The sequence below is a fragment of the Myotis daubentonii genome, chromosome 8 (assembly GCF_963259705.1).
Source record: "Myotis daubentonii chromosome 8, mMyoDau2.1, whole genome shotgun sequence".
In the NCBI taxonomy this organism is placed as follows: domain Eukaryota; kingdom Metazoa; phylum Chordata; class Mammalia; order Chiroptera; family Vespertilionidae; genus Myotis; species Myotis daubentonii.
Genome location: NC_081847.1, coordinates 62,075,418 through 62,103,205, shown reverse-complemented (window position 1 = coordinate 62,103,205; position 27,788 = coordinate 62,075,418). Strand labels below are relative to the sequence as shown.

The window sequence follows — 27,788 nt, the reverse complement described above, 5'->3', positions numbered from 1 at the left end:
GAAATATACTAAGCACTTATACAGAGGACAAAGCATCCACATGTGTGCATGGCCATTTCATCTGCAGAATGCTTTCAAGATCACTGGCATCCTCACAGTTCACACAGGTGCCAGGTGAGCCCCTGAGGACAAAGTTTACGCTACCTCCCAAGGTCTCCAATTCTCCAATTTGTGACCAAGACTTTGTAATTTCGATTCCCCAGCTACAGTTCCATTCACTAGACACATTTGCCAAAAGAGACATCAATCTATTTCCCATATCTGCTGCTTGGGAAGGATTAATTGGGAAGTGCCCATTAATCTAGCTCAGATGTACCCAAAGGTAAAGGAAGTAAACTTTAATTAGACTTTAAATAGAGACAAAGATAAACTCTTTGTAACTGGTCCTCTTAATTATAGTAGCACACTCACTAGGTCATTGGTTCTTGACTGCCACACTCAAAGATCTAGATCCTCACTCATTCAACCAATACCCAGTGAACATTTACTGTGATTAAGACTCTTGTGAACATTTGATTAAAACAAACAAACAAAAAAACAACACTTAAAACTAAAAGCAAACCTGATGGCATCCATGGATCAGAAGTTGGTTTGGTCAAGGTGTTCACTTGCTCCCAATTGAAGTCATCATCTTCAGCTTGATTATACCCACAGGTGCTATATGGCTCATCAAAGAGGCAACCTCCTAAAACATAACAGAATGGTAAGTAATGTAGATAACATTAGATCTCAGGAAAAAGCTATGATGATTACAGGTACTGTAATGCAACAGGAGACATTTAAGGATGCATCTAATGGTTAATATAATCCTACTAGAGGCCCGGTGCACAAAAATTTGTGCACTCGGGGGGGAAGGGGGGTCCCTCAGCCTGGCCTGTGCCCTCTCACAGTCTGGGACCCCTCAGGAGATAACGCCCTGCTGGCTTAGGCCTGCTACCAGGTGGCAGAGGGCAGGCTCAATCCCTAGGTGCAGCACCTGGTTGGGCTCAGAGCAGGGCTGATTGGGGAGTTGGGGCGCCGCCCCCTGTCATGCACAGAGCAGGGCGGATTGGGAGGTTGCAATGCCACCCTCAGTCATGCTCAGGGTAGGGACCATTGGGGGTTGGGGCACCACCCCCTGTCACACTCAAGGCAGGGTTGATGGGGAGGTTCCTGCGCCACTCCGTCAACACACAGAGCAGGGCCCATCAGGGGGGTTGGGGAGCTCCCCCCTGCCATGCACAGAGCAGGGCGGATCAGGGGGGTGGGGCGCCGCCCTCTGTCACCCACAGAGCAGGGCTGATCAGGGGGTTGGGGCGCCGCCACTCTCACACTCAGGGCAGGGCCGATGGGGAGGTTATGGCTCTACCCTGTCACACACAGAGCAGGGCCTGTGGGGGGGGGGGTTGGGGCGCCGCACCCTGTCACACACAGAGCCGCAGGGCGATCAGGGGGTTGGGGAGCTCCCCCGTATCAGGCACAGAGCAGGGCTGATCAGGAGGTTGGGGCGCCTTCCCCTGTCACAAACAGAGCAGGGCAGATGGGGAGGTTGTAGCCCTGCCCCCTGTCACACACAGAGCCGCAGGGCGATCAGGGGGTTTGGGCGCTGCCCCCTGTCACGCTGATCCAGGTGCCGGGAGGCCTCTCGGCTCCGCTGATCCTGGTGCTGGGAGACATATTACCCTTTTACTATATAGGATAGAGGCCTGGTGCATGGGTGGGGCTGGCTGGTTTGCCCTGAAGGGTGTCCTGGATCAGGGTGGGGGTCCCCACTGGGGTGCCTGGCCAGCCTGGGTGAGGGGATGATGGCTGTTTGCAGCTGGTCACACACCTTTTAGGGTGGGGGTCCCCACTGGGGTGCCTGGCCAGCCTGGATGAGGGGATGATGGCTGTTTGCAGCTGGTCACACACCCTTCAGGGTGGGGTCCCCACTGGGGTTCCTGGCCAGTCTGGGTGAGGGGCTGAGGGCTGTTTTCAGGCTGGCGAGTGACTGAAGCTCCCAACCACTCCTATTTTTCTTTTTTATTCTGGGCCAGCTTTAGCTCTGGCTCCAGCTCTGAGGCCTCAGGTGCTGAAAGCAGGTATCTGGTTTGTTTGGGTTATAATCGAAACAATGTATAATTCCAGCTCTGAGATCCCAGCTCGCTGAAAGCAGGTTTCTCGGGTTTTGTTTAGCTTCTATATTTGTTACAATGTTTCAAACTGCAGGCTCAGAGGCTGGCAAGGCAGGCGGGGAACGTTGGTTTCCTCCGTCACTGAAGCAAGCAAGCCTCATGTTAGTTTCAAGCTGCCTGGCTGCCTGCCGCCATCTTGGCTGGCAGTTAATTTGCATAGCGCCCTGATTAGCCAATGGGAAGGGTAGTGGTCGTACGCTAATTACCATGTTTCTCTTTTATTAGCTAGGATATAATTAAAGCCTAATATGCTAAGTGTCCAGTTGTCCAGTAGTCCATTCAACCAATGAAATCGTAATATGCTAATGATGTGCTAAGGCTGCTCAACTGCTAATTAAATTTGATTTGAACTTTGTGCTGAGGAACTCTGGATATTGACCTTATTGTACCCTTGCTAGCTGAGTATTATCCATGTCTTGACAAAATGCTGTATTATATTGTTCCCCCAAAAGAACCAATATTTTAAAAATTCAATTAAAAATAAGACCTATACAAATTTATAATTCCTATTTGGCAGATGCACAGGTATTTGGAATAACTGATCTTGTGAGTGTTCAATGTGTTTTCTATAGAAAAACCATTACAATTTGAACAAAAAAATTAAAAGAAAAAACTTTCACCACACCACTGGCACAATGGCAGGAGACAAAATGCAGTATAGATCATGGACATAGCTTGCAAATTATTTTTCTAAGGATTATTCTAAATTTACCATAGAAACTGGTTTTATTTTACTAGTAATACTTTGGATATTTTAGGTATCAAAATTAAAACAGGTTATAAATTTGCTTATAGTTCATAATTTTTAAAGGCAAGAATAAATTAAAACTAAACATGTGGTAAACATATGCTTAATTCTGGTGCTAGCAATAAGACTACTTAAAAAAAACAAACAATAAAATGAAATGTAGTATATGCAAAGCAATTTAGCTGTTTCAGCATCCTGGGGCACAGAGAAAATGTTCAGTCCCATCCAGCATCCTTAAATGTCTCCTATTACTTTGAATTACTATAGTATCAAGTCTTTCCTCCAATGTTTCACATTTCAAAAGTGACTTATTTCATTGACCAAATCAATTATTATGAACACTAGAGGCCCTGTGCATAAAATTTGTGCACTCTGCATTGGGCTGGGAGGGGGGTGGGGGGGGTTCTTCAGCCTGGCCTGTGCCCTCTCACAGTTCAGAAGCCCTCGGGGGATGTTCAACTGATGGTTTAGGCCCTAGAGAAGGAGTGGGCCTAAGCCGGTAGTTGGACATCCTTAGTGCTGCTGCAGAGGCGGGAGAGGCTCCTGCCACTGCCACTTCACTTGCCAGCTGTGAGCTCGGCTTCTGGCTGAGTGGCACTCCCTCTGTGGAAGCACACTGATGACCAGGGGGAAGCTCCTGCATTGAGTGGGATCAGGCTGAAACCGGCTCTCCAACATCCCCCAAGGGGTCCTGAATTGCGAGAGGGTGCAGGCCAGGCCGAGGGACCCCACTAGTGCACGATTGGGGATGAGGAGGGACAGCAAGAGGGCTCTAGGGCATGTCTGGCCTGTCTCGCTCATTCCTGATTGGCCGGACCCAACAGCAAGCTAACTTACCAGTCAACTGTCTACCCCCTGGTGGTCAGTGTACGTCGTAGCAAGCAGTTGAGCAGCCTTAGCACATCATTAGCATAGTACGATTTGATTGGTTGAATGGACAACTGGACACTTAGCATATTAGGCTTTTATTATATAGGATTCTATTAACCATTAGATAATGTCATTAATTACATTAATTTAAAATTATAATTATAATTATCTGATAATGATAAAAATTAAGGGTTCTGATCAATAACACATAAAAATAAGAATATTATCACACTACTAGAGGCTCACTGCATGAAAATCATGCAAGAGTAGGCCCTCACAGGCCCAGCTGCCTCACAACCCCGCAGCCCCACCCCCCTGCCCACTGGTCATTCAGGAAGATCGTTTCTCCATCCAGTCTAATTAGCATATTAGCTCTTTATTATATAGGGTGTCTGTACTGTATGCCCTGGCAGCAATAAGTGAAACAGCAATTGTACAACCTCAGAGATAAAACAGATGTTAGAGGTCACCTGGACCAACTCCCATCCAAATGTTTAAGTCAATTCAACAACCTTCTAGACAGACAGACAGCTTATGAACAGGTGAGACACTGAGAATTTTAAAAAAGCATCCTTACCATGTACATAACTCCCTCTTTGTAAAGGTCCACGCTCTGCTTACCTTGTCTACTCATTTCTCTTAGCTCTACCTCTGCAGAAATAATAAAAAGTCTCAGCTCTTACCCAGGAAAGCTGATCATTTGAAAAGAACTGTCGTGTTCTATGTCTTCACTTCTCTGGGCAAAACATGCTTCGCTCCCTCCAGTCCTTCCTACTAGAAGCTAGGAAGACTTTCCCTATCCTGGTAAACCTCTGAACACTCACAGGTTTATCAGTACTTTTCCAAAATAAGGACTCCGAGTTCTAAATTCAACTGTCCACGTCCCTGGACCTCATGCTCTTTCAGCAGTCTCAACAGGGTGCTGGTCCATTTTGAGCTTCTAGGAGCCTGAACTCCCATAGGGGTGTGAAATGCAAATCACTGCTGTTGAGCCAATTCTCCTCTCCTATACTAAGTGACTTTATGAATGAAAACACAGGATGTATTTATCCTCAATAACCCCTATCTCTTTGGTTTCAGTGCATCACTCCAGTCTATTGAGAGCTTTTGGAATCCTGATTTTGTATTTGGGTATTAGTCGTCCTGCCTAGACTTGGGTATCTGCTAATTTGATAAGCATGCTTTCTATGTCTGCCACCAAATCACTGATTAAAAAAAAAAAGTTAAACAGGGCAGAATGAGGGAGCTCAGACCCTTTTAAAAGGCCTGTGCTAAGTTTCTAACTTTCTTTTAGTTGTGATCTCCAGGCATGATGGTGAAATTAGTGGCTTCGGATGCTGTATATTGTAACATATTTAACAGAACTGGTCAATTAAACAATCCTCTGGGAACAGAAACACACTATTAAAATATAGCATCAACTTAATATTTCAGCTTGACACATGGTAATTTATACTGCCCTTCACTCAGTTTTAACAAGTTCAAAGAAACAAAACGGATTTGTTTAAAGCATATACTACTAACAACTTTCGACTTTGGGATAGGACATGTTACAAGACAATGTAAACATGTATGATAAATATGTTCTGTTCCCTTGGTTGCAAACCCCAAATCTGATGTAGAAAATAGCTTCTGTACTGTAGAAATAAGCCCAAACAGTGGGTAGCACTAATAATGTTCTAAAAGAAAAAAAATACCCATGGAAACATAGACAGCACATTGATGATGAAAGTCCTGCAGTGCAGTTTTAAACAGTGAGAAACAGCTATGGGAATCCACAAAACAACTCAAGGCTGGTTAAAGATCTGCTTTATGAAGCAACTGGTGACACTAAAGATATAACCAAATGTAAAGGGAAGAGAATGTACAGCTGATAGCAACCCCAAAGACTAATGCAATGCTGGTGCAAGGATATAATTTTCCTACTACATAAAGCTACTTTTATCACTTGAAAGGAAACATAAAAAGATGATATGGTTCTTTCTGGACCCATGTATGATTATCAAACCACTGGAAAATAGGACAAACTATGAATTTCCTATTTCCGGAAGATATATCCCCCTGCACACCAATTTTCAGATCCAGTGGCAATCATCCAACAGATGAGAGATCCTAAAATACCAAAGGTGGTGGATGGAACTAAAATGAGATAAGATTAAGGTAAACAACATCAGAATTGAAATGACCATTTTGATAATGAGCAAATTTAACTTATGTTTTATTTTATTTTTTTGTAAAACTTTTGGCTTTTTAGGCAGCTCTGTGTAGTGGTGGTAGTGAACAGGTTCCGGGGTCAAAGTCTGGCACATCCTCATTCTTCCACTCCTAGCTTTGTGACTGAAGACAAACCACCTGGCACTCTGCACTATGATTTCCCTACCTGTAGAATGCAGATAACATGTACCTTATGTGGTATTTCTAATCATTCAATTACACAGCAAATGTAAAGTTAGTGCAACAGTGCCAGGCATGTTTAATCATATCTGTTATTATTAATTCTTAAATCCTTCATACCATATACACCTCATACAACAATTATTCTCATGAGTTCATTTCACTGCAAATAGTTGGACTATATCATTGGAAATTTAATAAGAAATTAAAGAGTTGTGAGCAATCCTGCAGCACACTCCAGTGGGCTCCTCTATGGAGCATGTGGGATTTGTAAATGCTTTGAGGCCAGTGAAGAGTATGATGAGGAAGCAAAGCCCACTGAAACTTAGTGAAATGAATGAGCATTTCCAAAAATAAGTCTTCTTGATTTTCCAAATAACAGACAGTTTGCCATCATGTACAGGAATGTGGTCAGTGGCAGACTTTGCCAAGGTTTGTCCAGAACTGTCTTACTTGGACTAATGCCCAACACTCATGGCTGCACTGCATTCCTCCGTCAAATCAACATAAATTATTTCTCTTTTGTGGAGGGGAATTGAGACTGAGCCACGTCATAAATAAGATGGAGAAAAGGTGATGCAAGATGGGTGGGGCGGTGGCCTGCTTCATTCATAGACTCACTCACACACATACTCACACACATATGTACATGCTCATATGCCTGCATCATACCAGTTTTTCCTTAGCATATGTGAATACAACACACTAAAATACTACATGTGCTGAATCAATAATAAATTTTTATGCAAAAGGAAGTATCTATGGATGTCAAATACTTAGGTTATCATCATTGCTGATTCCTGTGCAAAAATGATTATTGCATGGCCTACTCCATAACATATCTTGCTACACAATGACATAAGAGTTAAATTAACAAAACCAAAGAAAAGTTAAAATTCAAAAGCAAGGAAAATGGGCAAAAAAATAAAATGAGATTATACCAGGAATATAGTGAGGACTCCACTTCACCACCAAGTAATAAAACAATGTCACCAGGTTCATTTACTGGAAGTTAGCTACAAATTTATTTCAGTTTGAGTTTGGGGTAGCCAGTCCAAAAAGGAAAATACGATTGATTACATAATTCACAGTATCTATGCGATTATAATATTAATACTAAAACTACTAATAGGGACTATGTTTTACTGAGGACTTGTTTAATCCTGATGTCAACCCAATAAGGTAGATACTATGGCCTTCCTTTTATAGGTATATAAACTGAGGCACAGCAGTTACAGAGTTTACACAGGGTCTCAAAGCTAGAAGGTAAAGCAGAGATTTGAATCCAGGCATCCTATGTTGACGGCCCAGATTCTTAACACTATGCGATAGTATCTTCCAGCTGAAAATCCAAAAGAAACACAACTACTCCTAATCTAGAGAGAACTATCTTCCCAGGACCCTGGTAAGAAGCAATCAACATAAGTTAATGAACAGAGCTCTCATCAGCATCCACCAGGACAGAGCTATGGGTTTTAGGATCTATTTAGTAACATAGTATGATAGCATGTCACCAAACTTTGATTCAATAAACTTGATTTTGTGGGAGCTCAGTGCATTCTAGGCTTACAGCTATAATATCCCTGAAAATGGCCTTTATGAATATTGTTTCTTTCAACAAAGTCTTATTTCAACTAGTCTGTGCTATTACTGAAGGGTAGAGCCATGTGCTTTAGAAAGCAGATGAAACAGTGGTAGGCCAGATAATATTTCATGAAAACTGAAGAACTTCAAAAGAATAGGTGTCTGAAAGACTATTTCTGCTCAAAAGTAATTCTGATTATAATTGTATCTAAGTCATCTTGGCATTCCCTAGAATTGGTACATGACAGACACCAATAAATGCTTTTTAGAAAAATAGATAATAAAGTCCCCAAAATTATATGCAGAATTCAGCTGAAATAATTTTTGCCAATTTTTAAAGGAGTTTAATGTAACAAACAACTACACAATGAGAAAAATTTTAATATAGCCCCACAAAACACCCAGCCCTGCTATAAATGTGACTAAATCACTGACCATGTTCATTTTTACTATGGTTGAAAACTATAATCCAGTTAAATGTTAATGAAGTCTACACAAATTATAGTTTTCACTTTAGAAAAGTTGAACTCTTCTTTTTCTGGCAATAATTAGATAGAAAGGCTAGTTGTCTATAAAGGTCATTCTTGATTTATGAAAATAAAATATTGTCATTTGCATACTGGAGGGAATTTATCTTTCTTCTTGCTTTAGAGGAGCAGGGAATTATTCAGTAGGCCCAAGAACAGTATGACATCATTAACACAGAAGCTATAAAGGAGAAGATGGCCCATTTTTCCCCCAAAGGAAACCTTGTAAGATCTTTCACACAACCATTCTATTCCTACAGAAGAAAAGACAAAGAAAAATGGACAAGGATTAGAGCCCATCATTTAAGGCAGTACTTAACATTTCTTCAATTGTGACCCACTGTCTTGACCCAGAACATGTATATGGACATTTTACAAACCAAATTTATCTCTGATGGCATAGCATACATTGATCTTTTTTCATTTCTGTCCTGTTCAATTCTAAAGGGTGAGTCTAGATCCACTAAACTGACTTCACAATTCTACCAATAACGTTGTCTGTGGTATAGAAACTTTATCTGGGACTATTTGTTCAGCTTGAAGTTATCGATCAAAACTACTATGTGATTGCCCCACCAAGGCAGTCAGAGTGCAACCTGTGATCTACAAAGTTCTCTGGTATTAACAGCTACCATTCGTGAACATCTGTTACACGCTAGCCAGATTCTGCTTAAGGCGACATATAGGATTTATTTCATTTACTCCTCACAACCCATAAAAGGCTATTGTCTCAATAGGTCTGATTTAAAGAACATGTAACATAGCAAAAACCATGCAAATGTCTACATGTATTATTTAAACTTAAAAACTCTAAACGCAACTGTCAATATTATTTGTGCCAGTTACCAACACTCAGCTCTAAATTCACATTTCATTGCTTGCTCTGCAAAAATGTATCTGGGCCGACTAAGTAGGTTTCCTGTCCCTGTTGTGAAGATGTTAAGCTCTGACAGTGGTGGGTCTGGAGAGGCACTGCAGGGGGAAGGAGTGGGCTCTCGGGCCTCCCTTAAAGGCCCTCAGCACTGAGGCTTCTCCAGCACAAGGCTTGCAGTGCAGGGGCCTTCCCGGTGCTCCGCTGCCCTGGTGCATGGTGGCCGGCAGAGAGCAGCTTGCCCCAGCAACCCCTCTCCCCAGTGGTTTTGTAGCACCTCCAAAGGGACAGAACCCATGAACAGCTGTCCAAACCACCCTAGAGGACACATTTCTTCTCTATTGTATCAATGTGTCCCCACAATGACTTCCATGTCATCCACTGAGCCACAGTCATGCCCTGGATCTCAGCTCTAGAGATCTCCTTGGACCTCTATTTCCGTTCCGGACCAGTGGCTGTTCTTCACATCTGCTACTCCTTTATTCTTTAGAGCTCAATTCACTCCACACTAGCCAATCTCTTGTATTCTAATCTGCTGTTAATTATTCATTTACAAAAAAACATTCCCTGTTCAAATCACTGTGTGGTTTCTGTCTCCTGACTGGACCTTGATGGATACATTCCTATTTTTAAAAATGGCCATTTGGAGTAGTCAAATACCTTGCCCAAAGACACACACAATTCGGTGTAGGGCCAGCAGTTAAACCGAGGCCTGAGTCCAAAATTCATACTCTTTCCAGGCTATACATTATCACCCTTAACCCACCTTTATAAAATAAGCAACACAACAATGTGTACTATTTATATACTGATGGTTACATGAATTGCATTGCAAATAAGTTCTTGATTCTAAGAAGCCAGTGGAGGACAAATGTTAATTTCATAAACTTATTTATAACATACATACACATTTTGAGTTCTGCCTTTACCAGGTTAAATGGATTTATATACTCTAGCAATAGTTCTTCTTGTGATAATTACAGTCCATTTGCAGCTATTTTGTAAAAAGGCTGTAATACTCCTTGAGGAGATTTCTGGAACATTTTTCTCATTTGTTCTAAATACAGAATGACCCCATTTAAGGCAGCCTTTCCCAAATGCATGAAGTATTAAATGGGTCTCTATAAAAAGGGCAGATCAAAAACAAGTGCTAAAGTACCCCCCAAAACAACTGATGTTATATGTTTTATTTTCCTAAATTACATGTAATCTCAGGTGGTCCTCTCCATTTTTCCCAATTTTAAAATAGTGAGATAAAAGGCCATACACTACACATTTCAAAGGATAAACAGAAATTGAGCTATAATATACATCATTATGTTAAGAGTTGTAAAAACAAACCTGCACCAACATAGCAAAGCCACTGCTTTCTTCTTGTAAATCAACCCAGTGACAGCGACATTTAATTGCCTGCCAACAATGAATGTATATAATGCCTCTTAAACTTTGAGTGCCCCAGTGATGGTTAGTGAATCAGACACTAAGCATTATAGAAATGCTCTTCTACATAATTTAATCAAGCAAGCAGTTTTTACACATTGCACAGGCATTTAAATGGCTAATGTTATGCACTATTGTAAAAGTGCTATTTGCCAATGGATATATTTTATATAATTCACAGGAAATAAGTTGTCTTGTTCTTAAATTTTCTGTGGCATTTACACTCACTGCATTCTTCATTTTATATCAATTTACTGATTCCTAATCATAAAAAAGACCTGACTTTAATAAATAAGCATATATTTTTCTCATTGATTTAAAATTCAAAATACATTTTTAATGGGTAATAGTGTTATTTATTTTCAAAAATATTGTACAGATGCAGCTAAATCATTAGGGACCTGACTGTCTCCGTTTCCATCCTATATAATAAAAGGCTAATACACAAATTGACCAAATGGCAGAATGACCAGTCGCTATGACATGCACTGACCACCAAAGGGCAGGTGCTCAACGCAGGAACTGCCCCCTGGTGGTCAGTGCACTCCCACAGGAGGAGTGCTACTCAGCCAAAAACCCTTAGCAGGGCTCACGGCTGGCAAGCGCAGTGGCAGTGGCAGGAGCCTTTCCCGCCTCTGCAGCAGCGCTAATGGGGAGCAGGCCTAAGCCAGCAGTTGGACATCCCCTGATGGGTCCGGGACTGCAACCCCTGGACAGGCTGGGCTGAGGACCCCCAAAAACCCCCGTGCACAAATGTCGTGCACCGGGCCTCTAGTATACAAATAAGTACCTCATAGAGTTGCTACAGGATTGATATAAACCACTCACACATATTCCCTGTAAATTTAATCTGCCTGAATATAACACCAGTGCTCTTATCCTCCACCAATATTGAAAACTAAAGTGTGGGGGGAAAAACGTTTGTCTCTATCATAGCAATAGGAGTAAAAAGGGAAAAAATGACAATATCTGCAATAATTGTCTGGAGGAGAACATGAGCACATCTAGATCAGTACTTATCACCTGATCGCAGAGAGGCCTGTGTCCTGAGACCACACTGGACCAGTAGTTCTCAAAGTGGGTCCCTGAACCAGCATCATCACCTGGGCACTTGTTAGAAATGCAAATTCTCCCCACTCCCAGAAGCACTAAATTAGAAACTCCCAGATGGGGTTTAGCAATCTGAGTTTTAACAAGCCAGACCTCCAGATGATTCTGAAATGTATACTGATGTTTGACAAGTACTATTCCAGACCGACCCATTTAACCAGAATCTTCTGGGAGCAGCCCCAGGAATTTGTGGTTTTAAAAAAAAGTTCCCAGAATAATCTAATCATCAGCCTATTTTAGAAAAGTGCTTTAGATCAGTAGTTTTAAATATCAAAGAAGGAATCAGGTTTTTAAAAATACACAACCATACTATCTTTAATTATTTATCAATTATATAATGTAGTACTCTACATATGCAGATTATTACTGTACATACACACGCATAATTGACCTTTAAAAGTACAAACTAGAAAATAAATTAGAATTGATGTCCAAATATTTTCTTCCATACATCAGTGGATTGTATTATACTCCTCAAAGGGTGTGGGAAAAGCCCCCCAAAAACTTTCTAAATGGTGCTCCTATCAGTTTCCTATTCCTACCATACCACAGTTTGAGTTTCCTCTCATGTCCCCACTGAACTTGACCCATCCCCTCACATCTACATTCTGCCCTCTCCAATATATCCCGTACACTAACAGAAAGTTGACATTTTATAAAACACATAGGTGAAAATAGTCTCTCCCTACTTAAGGCTATTCATTAGCACCTCACTGCTCATGGGATAATGTTCAAATATCATCATGTGACATGAAGTTTTCCTGATTTGATCCTTTCCTACCTCTTTATCTTAATTTCCTACCATCAGTTTCCTGTCATTGTACTAGTATACTCTGGTAATTCCTGAACATCTGTAGATTCACCATGCTGCCCACGTGCTGTCCCGACACCCTCACCCCAGAGTCTGGCTGGCAGACTCCTGTTCACTGTTCAAATCTCAGCTCACACACCACCGTTCCAGGGTACCTATTGCTGATTCCTTTTCACAGATAAAGTCAATCACTTATTCCTTTGTATCCTAACTGCAAAATGCGCACGCCTTCTAGACATCCTTCTCATCCCACATAGTACTATGACTGTGAGCATGGGCATATTGTCTTCTCCTCTGCACCATGGGCTCCTGGGGCCTGGACACTGTTCCCTTCACCTCTCCTAGAAAGGTGCTGCTACTCATTGAATACCTACTTGAAAGTGTTTTGTAACAAAGGTAAAAACAAAAACCATGTACTACTCTATGTTAGAAAAGAACACTGGAGAAGAAGTAGTAAAGGGCTTTATGCACTAAACACTCTGGCTATCCTGATTCTGGAGTGCTTGCCTTTTTGACTGACCCATGGCATCTCCTTTCTCCCCTCCCTCTCACTGAGTGCCAGGCATTATGTCAGCACTGAGGAGGGAGGGGGAGGAACACTAAAGGATACACAGAGGATTAAAAAGAAGCCCTTGTCCTCTGGGAAGAAATCTTGAGGGACAGGAAGAAATTAAAAAGAATACAAAAAATGATACAGGAGCCAAAAGAGAGAGAGAGAGAAAAAAAACCCAACTCATCCTGAATATCTGTCCCTAAATAGTCCAGATTAAAACAAAACAAACAAAAACTAGAGTGTCAGCAACTAGAGGCAAGAATCTAAGATATCCATGGCCTGTTATTCTAAAAATCTGCATAATAAGGCTGTTATTTGGCAGACCTCAGCATAAGTCAACAAAAAGCAAACAGATTTTCTGTGTATCTCCTGGAACTCTGCTTTAATGTCTCAGTTGGTTATGTTTGATTTTATGTTCCAAATGTAAAAGGAATGTTAGTGATTACATATTATGTGTCTTTCCAATTTATGAAACATAAAAATAGTGAATACTTATTCAATGTCAAACTTCAATTCTCAGGACATAAAGTATGCTTTGAGGAAAAAAATAATTTATTATGTAATGTTTTGACTTAGGAAGCTGAGTTTCATGCAGAATTCTCCAAGCTATCAGCATCTGCTTACTAATGTCTATAATTATTGGAATCAGTTTGCATTTTTCAGTCTATAACAAAGAGGATCAAAACCCAATATGCAAAAAGCACTAAATTAAAATGGATTCATACAATTTGTCTTCTAGCCACTTCCACTCCAAAGATTTATTTAGACCTAGCATGTGCAGGCCCATGCAAGCAAGACGCAAGTGCAAATAACTGGATGTTAGATTGTTCCTATTTTGATAAAGATAACTTAAGGACAGTAGACACAGGGACGTTGATGGGGAACAGTTTCAAAACAAGAAAATATCAAATTCAAGATGTCATACTATGCCTGGCATGAGTCCTATTTCTTTCAGAAACTGTTCATTGCGATATTTTAAAAATAAAGCCAGGAGCGTGGAGAGCTTTGCCTCTCATGAAGCTTTATTCCCCGCCGCTCCCCATATTGCTGACTTGTAAGAAGCTGTGGTCATCGGCTTAGTTAACTAAAGGGTCACCATAAAGTTGGTTTGAATCATCTGACTGTGCAGTTTTACACTTGATTATACATGGCCTGGATCTCTCTTTCTTAGGATGACTTTTCAGTGAGTTACTGTTGGTCCTTGGCCATTTTGGATACTTACCTTTTTTAAAGATTTCAACCCATTGAGGTATTTCTTTTATTGATTTCAGAAAGAGGGAGAGAGAGACATCAATGATGAGAGATAATCATCAATTGGCTACCCCCTGCATGCCCCCGACTGGGGATTGAGCCCGGGTTTATGTACTGATCAGCAATGGAACTAGTGACCTCCTAGCTCATGGGTCCATACTCAGCCACACCAGCCAGGCAGATATTTAACTTTTAACAATATCTAACCTAGCACTGGGTACCTAGTAAATTGAGAATAACTCCTTGTGGATCAATATAATATTGACTGAGCTTAATAAATAGTAACCCTTCATAGGGCCAGAATCTGCCTAGAGGAAACCTCATAGGCCAGGTAAATTCTGTAATGTTCAAGCCAAAATACAAAGTGGAACTTGGGGACCCGAACCCCACTGCTGCACAAGCCATGGTTCCCAGAGGGCTGCTGGGCCTCTTCCATACAGGGAAACACACCTCAGTTCAGAGCCCTCCTCTAGAGTTACTACCTCCAGTTTGCGGTACTGACTTTGCCAGTATAAGCAATATGCCCGCTTTTCCCTGGGTTTAGGAAAAAGAGGGAGCAGGCACCACTTTACAGCAGTACACTTGACTGACATGAAAGTTCTTGAGCTAGGAGTAAAAACCAAGTAGCACCAATATCAGTTTTTCTTCTGTAAATTTCAGAAAATGTCTATCATAGAAATGCAGACAGGCCCTTAACCACAGGAGAACAAAAATGCGGCACCATTACTAATAATTCTCAATAAAGACCTTCATTATACTGAACTTTTATACATTGCTAACTTCAAAATTAAAAAATGAAACCCAGGGGAAACCAGAAGATTTAATTAGGTCAGGAAAAAAAAAACTTGTTTAAAAATATCCTGTAATAGATAAATTGTTAAATCTCTAGATCCACCAAACATTGTACCATCTCTTTTAAACATTGAGATATTAACACAAACATCAATCCTGATTTATAAACTGAGTGGCAAGACTTTACTTTCATAACATGTTTACAGTTCAGCTCCTGAAAACACCAATTTTCCTACATCACCAAATGGTTCTTTAAAGGATACTGTTCTCCAGTATTCCTGCCAGAGCACTGCTCTCATTCTGTTCTACATTCTTTTCTTCTAGCTCCGTGATTCTTAAACTTTTGCAAATTTAAGGATTCTTTTGAGATTCTGAACAGACCTATCCATGGTCTGTCTCCCGGGGACAAATGAATAACGTACACATTTTATATTTCCTTGGGTTTACAAAACTCTTAGGGATAATTCAGCATTTATTCAAGGAGCAGGGCAGTTCACTGACCACCTATACCAGAATCATCCAGAAAATTTCTTAAAACAAATCCGGAGCCCTATCCTACATATATGGAATCAGAATTGTTGGAAGTGGGGTTGTGGTTCTGAATTTCAGATTGTCTCCTGGTGTTTTCTGCCACTGGGTGAAGGGCAGGTATGGTTCTCTGCTATGGCCATTTTCCTATCCTGCATTGGCTAGTTCTGACATAGATGCTCCTCCGGCATCTCTCCCCTTTCTCCTGAGGAGCCCAAGATCTCCAAGGTCACCTCCACATGATCAGAGAGCATCTCCGCCTGCATCCTCACCTGCTCTATACATGGGGTTCCAAACTTCACAACCACCCCGGGCTCACATGCGCAGCAGGCTCTCGGGCTCCTCCCGACCTTAACTACAGGCACTCCCACCCACCCTCCCAACAAACTCCTGCTCACTCATCCTGTAAGACCCTATTTCACAGAACAGGATAGCTCCTCTTTATTCCTGGGTTATTAGTTCTTCCCTGAATGCCCATCATTCTCACAGTAAGGAAACGCTCTCTCTGCTCCCTCTGGACAGGGTGCATGTGTGCACTGGCCTTCCTGACTACATGGTGAGAACCCAGATTTTATAGCAGAAGCAACACCTGGTGCCTGGCTGCCCAGGGTGGTCACTCCTTAATTGTTTGTAAGAAGACTGAAAGATGTCCAATTTGTGTTTCTACATGGGGACAGAGATCATTTAAAGTAGTATGCAAGTGATAAAGCTGAGGCTGGGGCATTTGCCTGATTGATCAAAGGCATGCCAGGCAGCATCCAATAACTCTGGATCCATACAAGGGCAGGGTTGCCTCCGATGCCAAATCAGGGGTTTTAATCTAGTTAGCAATACAAGACACATATGTGACCAACTATAAATCAGCCTTGTGATGACAAGGTGATGAAGTGCCAGAGATTACTAAAAGGCTACTGCAGATTTAGGAAGAACAAGGGGGAGTTCTAAGGGGAGAAGGAATTTAAGGTGTGGCTGGGGAGACAGGTCAAGTCTTGAGGGGCAGGTAGGGTTAGAAGGCTACTACGTGTGCATGGAATCAAAGTTCATTGCCATTAGGAATAATATAAAGAAGGGCTGAAGACCAGGATGCAAAGGCAGACAGAGAGAGAGAACAGTATAATGCCAGGCTGTGATCCACCCTGGGCAAGAGCAGGATTACCACACTGACACCTTCACAATTCCACATGGCCATCCACAAGAGTCTGGAGACAAAGGAGGGCAAAAATGTTATCCCATCTTACAGAGAAGGAAAGAGGTCAGAAAATTGGTCTGACTGCCTATAGTCCAGAGGTAGATGACAGCAGAGGTGGAACCTGACCCTTGGTTTCCTAAGCCCTAGGAGGCACGTTTTCCTTTCAGTCTAATTATTGTACATAATAACAGTAAGACGACTAGTCTGTGGATGCTCCTTGCATTTCTACTACTTAAACAAATTGCGTCTTTACTAAAATGAATAGGGTAGATGTCATCCTTGAACTTTATCCCCAAACAGCATTAGCATCTTAACACTACTGTGTAGGAAAGCACAAATATTAAAGAGTTGATGACAACAAAAATAAGTTAACTTTAATAAGGCATGGATAAGTAAGATTTACTTTCTCAAATAGATTCCAAAGAAAATTTACTCCTAGAATCAACTACCAATAATCCTGCTGAACAAATCAATCCTTTACAAATGAAGGCATGTTAAGCAAGAGTGCTGAGAGAGGTAATACTGTGGTAGGCATGTTTACAGGAAAATACAAGGATGCACTGAATTAACTGCTTGTTTGCTTTTCTATGTGCAGCAGAAACCTGACCTTAACTGAAAGCAGCCACAATGAATCATCCAGAAAACACAGACACTGTGGCAGGGTTCTGAGAGATCAAATCTCCTTTCAAAATTGAAAAGAAATGCTAATGAACTCGAGCTCAGAAATGCTGCACTAGAAAGGAAATTAATATCTAAGCTGGAACAGCATCTACTGTTCCACCCAGTAAGATAAAAACAATGGTGTTTGGCCAAAGAGTACAAGGAAATATAAGGGTCTGATAGGAACAGAGGAAATGAAGACAGATCTTACAAAGAATCCAAAATGAACAAAGTCATACAAGTGAAATTTGAGAGGGAGAGCAAGATTTGCATCGAAAAGGATATGACCATAGTAGTCTCTCAGCTTAAAACTCGGTATTCTTTAAACTCATACCTCAGTCCCCCGCACAGAGGGTGGCAGATAATTGAAAAGAAAACCAGTATAATTTTTTTAAAAAAATGTGTAGTAGAGCACAAATATAATTAAGTGTATCCTATCTTTTTTGGAAAGCAGAATTTGTATATAAAAGGCTGGGTCACACACCAGGCCAACAATATTTAAGACAAAGAACAAGGAGATGGAGGCAGATTATTTCCATCTCTTTATTTTATTTTGAGTTGGTTATAAAACCAAATGACACACACTGCATAAAATAAAATTCTTGCACTGTTTTCAGATCCTATTTTTGCCTTGGACCAAAATTCAATCAGCTCCGAAGCATTTCAATTGCTCTTCCACGCGGACCACACATGCTCCTCTCAGCCGTAGCGGGAAGATATCCATACCAAACTCTAAAAGGGTGTGCTGACATTTTCTTATCCCTCCTCTCACTTCTGGTCCTCTTTCTCTCTACGAATAAAGCCATGCTGACTGCACAGATCACAACATCCAGGGAGGGGCCTTTGGAATGAGCTTGTTTTCTTCTTTGCATGCCCTCTAGCCTCCAGCTCTTCCTCCCATTTTCTCTTCACATACATCTACCTTGGTTCCTCTGGGCTGGTCTGTTTTTTTTTTTCCAGGCCAATCTCTGGTTTGTCTGTTTTTTTTTCACTAATAATTCTACCCCTTCCTGTAGGGGTACATGTCCCTACTAGTAGCTGTTTGAGTTGTCTGACTATTATTGTCTTCACATTTCTGTCTCCAAATATCACAGAGTGCACCTTGGTAAATTTACATAGAAGAGCAATTCATCAGGAGGTTAGCTAAGGAGTGGGAGACTAGAGAACCGTGCTCTGGCAGCAACCTTGAGAGGTAAGACACAGACAGGCCCAGGCCAGAGGAGCAGTCTGTTTAGGAACACCGGATACTCATGTCACCCTGCCCTCTGCAAAAGCCACACAATGAATTATCTCTGACTAATCCCACTGGTCATTCCCTCAGGGTTCACATTTCTGGCATTGAGCTTCTAGCTCTGGCTGCTGTAGTCACAGATCCACATCACAACTGCCCGGAGAAGACAGAGGGACTCCCCCAGCTCTCTTTGGCCTACTCAGGGAAAAGGAGGTCCTGCCTCCCACTTGTCCTAAGGTTCCCTGGACCATTAGCTGCCTGCCCCTGTGCATGACTTCTCAAGAGAACAGACTGTGAAGAGATAAGCAACACTGCTACAAAGATGTTCTCGTAGGTAGTGCACCTGCCAGTCCAATTAAAGGACTTGTTGCCTCATTTTCAGTGGCACAAGTGCCTAGCAATTATTCCAGGCAATGTGGAAAGGAGCCTGACATTTCAATACCTAGAAAACGTGAAGACAGTAAAGGGAGGTCACATCTTGGGAGCCAGAAGTCTAGTCTATGGTAAAGGATGCTCATGTCTATTTGTTTACTAGTCATACACTCTCTCATTCAAATATTTGCTTGGACTATTTATTCATATTTGTTTTAGATTCAAGCACCTAAGGGTGATAATTTGTATTCTATAAAATTCTGCCTGTAATATGCACACAGAAAGGGGGGAGTGGGGTGACTTCACAGGGTCTCTTTAAACTGCTCCATGCAAGTTCCAGCACAGTGCTATTAGGATCCTTAATTATCATTCATTGAGGACAAAAACTATAAGGAGTATAAATAAAAGGGTACAAAAGAAATAGAAAACTAAAACACAACTACACAACCCTGGTCAAGATTTAAAATGTCAACTAATCTATACCCAACAAAAAGTTCTAAAGCATTTTCACATAGTTGAAATATAAGCTTATAAATCTGAAAAATAAAAACAAATACTGCATCTTTAAAGACATATTTGGTAGACTTACAGCACACACGTGAACAGTTATGTCAGCAATGCCAAAATGAAATAGGAGGAGATGGGCCAAAGAGGAAAAAGATGGGGGGTGGGGGAGGGGGTTGTAAAGGCAAAAATCCAACAGTGTAATGAGTCTCAAAATGAAACAGTATGCATACAGCCAAAAATAAAGTAAAATTATAAATTAAGCCAACAGAAAGTGGTGTGATGCCACTAAAAACATTAGCAAACAGCCAAAACAAAATGACATGAACATGATAAAAAAAATTGCATTTTTAAAGAGAAACAAATTTAACCATTTGAATCTTTTTAAAGGCAGCAAAGCAAAGCTAGTCTGTAGTAGTAACTAATCCACTTTGTTGATTTAAACCCTGGTTATACTACTTATAGAGAATGAGAAGGGAATTTGACTCTTATTAATCATCAGTTATTTAGTAGTTACTTAACATACCTCACTTAATACTCATACTCAAAACCCAATCATGTAGGAAGCACTGTTCTCATTTAATTGATGAGCAAACTATATAGCCTGCAGGGTAAGTTTCTCAAGATAATAAAAGCAAGTTCATATAACAGCAACTAGCACTCACATCAAGATGAGCCTGCTTTCAAAACATAACCACCTCATTTTTTTCCCCTTTCACAAATATTGGGTAAGATACAGAGATTATTGGCTACTTCTCAATAGAAAATTACTAATTTTGCCAAACATTCTCAATGAGCTTTATATGGCTACAGAAAGGTCTATATCCCCTTCCCAACTGGCTTCAATGCTCCACAAACCAAAGATTTTAAGACTGTTCCTCAAGTCTCAGCCATCATAACATTTCCAGAACCCACCCCTTCCCAATCATTAAACTCTTAAATGACATTTTACTTTAAAGGGGGGTTAGACAATTAAGAATACTTACAAAGGATAAACAATAGATTTTAAGCCAAGAACATCAATCAACGTAACTAATAAAATTGTAAAACAAACTATTTGCCAACTGGCCAAAACTAAGAAGCCAGAGGACATCTGAGTATCTTTTTCATGGCTCACAAGAACATAGCCAGCACAAATAAAATCTAAAATGAACCACTGTTGTCATGGTTCTTACTTATAGAAATTACAGAAATATTTAAAAAGAAGAAAGTACTCAAGGCCTATAAGATGTACTTTTCTAGAATGTCATACAGTCCAAGCATAAATTGACAGATTACACCACAAAGATTATAAGATCCAGAAAACACAGAAATGCATTCAGCATTATTCACCTTGGCTTATTAATTTAGGCAGGAAACCTGGCTAATCGTTACAAGGTGAGGCTTTCATTAAGAGTTGAAAATAAAAACATTTCATTCATTTGATTATGAATACATATGTGTGAAGGTTGGAGGGGAAGCCAGAAGGAGGAGAAGAATTTTTAAAGGGGACATCAGGCTTGGTAAATAGTAGGTAAACATGTCATTCATTCAACAAATATGCATGAGCACTAAGTGTGTGTGGTCTGTGTACTGAGTGTTGGTATATGGTGGGAAACCCAACAAAAGTGTCTGCTGTCGTGGAGCTCAATGGTTAAAATCAAGAATCTACCACCTCATGGACAGGATAGACTTCTCTCTAAATGTCGAAAATGAAACATACTACATCAGTCTCTTTTGAGAGGTTTATAATCTTGTGAAGAAACAAGATATAACAGAGAGGTGATGCTCTGGCCAAAGGATAATCCAAGAAAACAAGTTCAAAGAAGTGAGAGAACACAACAACCTCCTCTGATTCTCCCTCTGGCAGTAACTGTGCAGGCTGAAATGGCTAATGTACTAGTAATGTGTCAACCTCACTGGGTCACAGGGTGCCTAGATATTTGGCTAAACATCAACCATGGGTGTATCTGTGGGAGTGTTTCTGGAAGAGACTAGCGCATTGAACAGTAGACTGATTACAGCAGATGTGGGTGGGCATCATCCAATCCACTGAGGGCCTGAATAGAAAAAAATAGTGAAGGAAGAGAGAATTTGCTCTCTGTGCTTTACTGTTGAGCGAGGACTTCAGTCTTCTCCTGCCTTCAGAATGGGACTTACACATTCGACCCTCTGGTTCTCAGAAATACACCAGTTTTCCTAGATCCAGGCTTACAGATAGATGGCAGATCATGGAGCTTGTAAGACTCCATAGTCACATATGACAATTCCTTATAATAAATCTAGATAGATAGATAGATAGATAGATAGATAGATAGATAGATAAATAGATGATAGATAGATAGATGATAGATAGACAGATAGATAGATAGATAGATGATAGATAAATAGATAGATGATAGATAGATAGATGATAGATAGATAGATAGATAGATAGATAGATAGATAGATAGATAGATAGATAGATAGATAGACAGACCTTACTGGTTATTTTTCTCTAGAGAGCACTGACTAATACTCTGGCCTTTTGCTGTCCCAGACTATGTCACAATTGTTTGCACATTCCTTTGCACATCCCTCCTCCTGGAATACTCCTAAAACCTCTTATCACAGAGCAAACTCCTACAACCTTAAGGTCTCAGCTTCCTCAGTGACAGGGACCCTGATCAGCCCATCCCGCCCCAAACAACTAAGTTCTCCCTGTGCTCCCACAGAACTTACACTTCAAATTGGTAGCACACAATAAAGGTGTGATTATTTATTCAGTGTAAAAGAAGTACAAACAGTTAAGTAAAGATAACCAAAGCTGGAGAGGCAGGTGTGAGGAAATTCTTCACAGAGGGAGAATCATGCACTGGAGAGTGAAATGACCCAGTTAGAGGCATTGTGATCATTCATGTATCTACCAGATGCATCCTTGGTGCCTGGCAATGTGCAAGTCACCCTGCAAAGACAAATCTCATTTCATGCTTAAGCAACTATATCTGTAGCAAGTACATATGCATTTCACAAATGAAGAAACTGGTTTGAAACAAACAGATTTTCTACCCAACGTAAATAAAAAAAGCAAACACTTGTAAATAAAAAAAAAAGTCTTTTCAGACACTAGTTTGATTCCAAAATTACATGTAAAAAGCCTGATTCCTGATTCCCTTCATATCCAGATGAGAAAATCAAGACCCGAGGCCATGAAATCACTTACCGGAGTGGCAGAACCAATAAGGGCAGATATGGCAGGGGCAATGTATAGAAAGGAACAGAAGTGAGTACCAATGAGATGAAAATTCAACCATGTTGACTATCATTATGCTGGAGGCATAATGAAAAGTCCAATGTGACTCTAACATTTCAGGCTATTTACAAGACTAAATGAGCCAGGGGAGGTGTCGTGGAAACAATGTTAGACACATCCAGCTGACAATTAGCAATGTCAGATCCATCTCAAAAGTGTGTGAGGACACGTGTAAGCCAGGAAGCACAGACATTCTTGAGGTCAGCATATCAAGAAGAAACTATCTTTGTTCCTGCTCTGAGGGGACTTGCTTCCATCTTATCATTTCAGGCCTTAGATGCTAGAGCCTGGATGTTTAAAGTCTCAGTGGTGCTGGGAGGTCAGTTTTGCTGGAGACAGAGGCTTTGAAGGAGGCACTTCTAGGTGGATTTGCACTTGTCTAAAAATGAAGAAATCAGATGGTCATGAGATGGCACACATATACTATCCAGCTTTGTGGGGAAAAGACCTGTGCCAGCAGTGACCAACAGGTGGGTAGGAAAAAGGGGGGTATGGCACAGGCCAGGTAAGAATGTTAGGTGTTAGAGCAGTGGTTCTCAACCTGTGGGTCTCGACCCCTTTGGGGGTCGAACGACCCTTTCACAGGGGTCGCCTAAATACATCCTGCATATCAGATATTTACATTACGATTCATAACAGTAGCAAAATTACAGTTCTGAAGTAGCAATGACAATAATTTTATGGTTGGGGGTCACCACAACATCAGGAACTGTATTAAAGGGTCACAGCATTAGGAAGGTTGAGAACCACTGTGTCAGAGTGATGGAAGGTTTAAAATGTCAAACAGAAAAGTTGTACTTGCAATAATGGCCAATAAAGACCCATTCTGGCACAAAGAATAGTATTCAATTTGCAGCTGTGCAGTATAAACAAGAACAAGAAAAAAAAAACTAGCTATCACCAACAAACACATAGGCAGCTTCAAAATCAGAAGAGAAGGTCAAATCTACAAAGTATTTCAGAGACAGACTTGGCAATATAAAAGATGGTATGTTAAAAATAGCCTGTAACAAGCGTTTTTCACTAAGAGGCATAGAAAGCATTTGAATGCTCTTGAAATAAATAAGTAAAACAGAATGTAAAAGTGAACCAAGGATATAAATTTAAATTTAGCTTTATCAGAACAAAACATATCCCCATGGTACATTCTTAACTGTTATTAAAATGATAACTAAGAAAAATATTCTTTAGTCAAAAAAACTATCCTGTAATCCCAACTTTCTTAGCAAAACCTAAAAAGATATTATGTGTTCAGGGATTTATATGGAAACCCTTATCAAGTAGTATACCAGATCTTAAAACCTAAAGTGAATAAGGAATCTTGCTTAAGAAGTCAAAAAAGCAACAGTTAAACGATATTAACTGTCATTTTAACACTAGATACTGGACTTCTTAAGACATCTGCAAACACGGGCTTTTATCTAACTTGCTTTATTTTTTTTTAATATATTTTATTGATTTTTTACAGAGAGGAAGGGAGAGGGATAGAGAGTTAGAAACATTGATGAGAGAGAAGCACCGATCAGCTGCCTCCTGCACACCCCCTACTGGGGATGTGCCTGCAACCAAGGTACATTCCCTTGACCGGAATCGAACCTGGGACCCTTGAGTCCCCAGGCTGACGCTCTATCCAGTGAGCCAAACCAGCTAGGGTTATCCAACATGCTTTAAATAAATTTTTTAAATGCTTGACAAAGCAGAGGATATCTGGCCTTGCAAATCAAACAACTTCACTTAAAAACAGAATTGTTTAACCCTAGGGCAGCGGCTCTCAACCTGTGGTTTGTGACCCCTTTGGCGGTCGAACGACCCTTTCAAAGGGGTCGCCTAAGACCATCCTGCATATCAGATATTTACATTACGATTCATAACAGTAGCAACATTACAGTTATGAAGTAGCAACGAAAATAATTTTATGGTTGGGTCACAACATGAGGAACTGTGTTTAAAGGGTCAGAAGGTTGAGAACCACTGCCTAGGGATTTCTGCAAAGGTTTTTTGTTCTGTTTTTTTATATTCCTAACATGGGGACTGAGAATATATAGTCATGCTTTATAAATCACAAAGCACTTGATTCAGGTAAATCACTGTTAAACTTAGTGAATCTCCCAACAAGCCCATCTTCCTGCCCGTGCCCCTGTAAGCACAAACCATATGCCACCTCATTATGAGGGCTATTATGAGCAAATGGGGTCAGACTGTAATTACACTTAATAGGGCTCTGAGTCCTACTGCAGTCACACCTTTTTCCCACATGGTCCCAAAGAAGGTGTTTCTTTTCTTTTCTTTTCTTTTCTTTTCTTTTCTTTTCTTTTCTTTTCTTTTCTTTTCTTTTTTTCCTTAACACATCTATAACCTTAGTAAAAATAAAAATATATTGGTTTACATCTTTGGATATTCCAAAGTGTACAAGGAGAAGAGGCAAGTTCTGAGTTGCAGGGAGAAATGCAATTAATGAGCAATTACTATTTAAAGACCAAATTCCTGTCAAAACAGTTTGACAAAAAATGGTAGTTTTTAACACACACAGCTTGCAGTAATGCTGCCAACAGAAACAGCGGGTGGTAGCTGCCAGTTAAAAGGGTTCTGCAGTGGAGGTAGGGTGAGGAGAACCACTCTGCCCCTCCCACATACTCTTTTTCCAAAGGGACTAGCCATGTCCCAGGCCTGTTCCTGCAGAGCTCCCTGGTTCTTACCAAGGCCATTTGGGAGGCCTATTGCAGCAAGTAACCCCAAAGGCAAATACTAGAAGGGCTAGCAGAACGTCAAAGCATGTCGCACTGCGTGAAATTGCTCCTCAAATACAAGTAGTCTCATCCTAAGCAAACTTAGGCCAACTGGGGAATTCTAAAATTAACCCAGAGAGAAACACTGGCAAATTGCCTCTAAACTTTTTACTGAACAGAAATTTCTAGAACATCTCATCAATGTTGAGAATTGCTTCCCATGGGGGAGGGTGGGCTGGGACTTCCTTAACGGCCCGGTCTCCAATCATTGGACTAGGAAGCTGGGGGTCCCTAATCAAGAATTCTGCCTCCTGCTTCCAAAGTGGTTCATTTTAATGGTGACAGCAAGGATTTGGGGTGCTATTAAATATTACTCTATCACCACCACTAATGATGCTGGGAAATTACATTTGGCTTTTAATTAGGATTAGATTAGTCCAAAAGGGCAGGAAAACTCAAATGTCAGTGGGTTAAATAAGACACCAGAGTATTTCCCAAACAGTTGAAGTCTGTGTAAGTAGCCTGAGGCTCATATGGCAGCTGTGTTTCACATGAATCCCTCCAGCCCATGGCTCAACAGTCTGAAGGGGCAGCCTTGATCCTCACTGTCAATATGGGGCTCCTTCCAGCATATTCAGAGTCCATGTAGAAGAATGGAGGGGGCAGGGGTAAGGGTGTGTCCCTACTCTGAAGATGCTTGGTGGAACTTGTGCACAGCACTTCCACACACAGCCCCCTGTCTAGAGTCCAGCCGTTGAATTCAGCGCTACTGGCCACATGCAGCTATGTCAACTGAGGGCTCCTGCTTGCAAGAGACCCTGGAGTCACAGAAGTCTTCATTATCTTTCTTCTGTGAATATACACATACAGCCCCCGATGCCTTTCTGCCTCCTCCATCCTCACTCACTACAACATGAAAAATGGAAATAGTCAGGACATTCACCATAAAGCTGGTAAAAGAAATACGAGAAGGGGACTTGCCCGACTGTCAAGGCTATGGCAGGGTGAAAAAGCAGAAGGAAGAGGTGCTCTAGGTATACTAAGTTGAAACTCTGAGCACACGAGTTTACAGAAAGATCACTGTACATGGTGGTCAGGTTGTACAGACTTAAAATATAGCTCTTTGGATATCCTACTGATGGCTCTAAAGAATTTAGTAGGTTGGTAAAATTGTAGATGTTTAAAAATATCTGAATTATGTTTCCATGATCCTCGATGGATGCAGAATTCAAAATTGTAAGAATTCTTCCAGGATTTCAAAATATCACATCACTACTTTCCGGATGCCATTGTTTTTGTTGAGAGAAATCAACTCAAAATATTATTGTTGCTTCTTTGAGAATCACGTATTTTGTTCTCTACTGCCTCTAGCATTTTCTTGCTGTCTTTGATTTTCAGCAATTTGACCATTATGTGCAAAGGTGTGGTATTCTTTGTGTTTATCTTGTTGAGGTTTATAATTTTCCCAAACTCTATCTGATGTCTTTTATCAATTTTGGAAATTCTCAGGCAGCATCTCTTCAAACATTTCTTTTATCCCATTCTTTTCTCTGCTTTTTTGGACCTCTACATTCATGAAACGCTGGTGTTCAGAGCATTCTGACTTCAAAATTCCATCTATCTGATGGTCTTTCTACTGGAGTTTGGAACAAAATATACTTAGCTTGCACTTAGCTTGAGTTTTTTTCCTATGGGAAAATAAATAAATTTGAACTTCAAACAAATAACATTTGGAGAGCAATCATCTCAATTAAAAATAATGTCTCTGATCATAATTATCCTTATAGCTGCTCTGAGGAAATATTGGGGGGTGTCCAATATAGTACTCATTTTTTACACCAAAAAAAGCTGAAACCATAAAGATAAAGACCCTGACTTTTGGTTCCTTTATTCATTCAAAAACATTTATCTTCTAGAGGCCTGATGCATGAAATTCATGCAAGGACCTTGGCCCCAGCCCCCACCCGCCACCACCTCTGTGGCTGGGGGGCCTCTGCTATGGCTGGGGACCTCTGCCACCTCTGACTCAGCCCCCACCCACTGCAGCTTTCTCCGGAAGGAAGGATGTCTGGAAGGACATCTGATCTAATTAGCATATTACCCTTTCATTATTATTGATTACCTACTAAATTCCAGGCACAGTCGTAGGCATGTGAGCTCTATTTTAATAGGTGAAACAAAATATGTATAAATACAAACATCA

General features: G+C 40.8%; 1 protein-coding gene across 5 annotated transcripts in view; it reads right to left on the bottom strand.

Moving 5' to 3' along the window:
- Positions 1–27,788, bottom strand: part of PTPRM (protein tyrosine phosphatase receptor type M) — a 661,667-nt gene that overhangs the window by 477,776 nt on the left and 156,103 nt on the right. For all 5 annotated transcript variants that reach the window (XM_059706595.1, XM_059706597.1, XM_059706599.1 and 2 more), the window contains exon 2: positions 563–685. In XM_059706595.1, the coding sequence (XP_059562578.1) occupies positions 563–685 (123 nt within the window). The remainder of the gene's footprint in view (positions 1–562; positions 686–27,788) is intronic.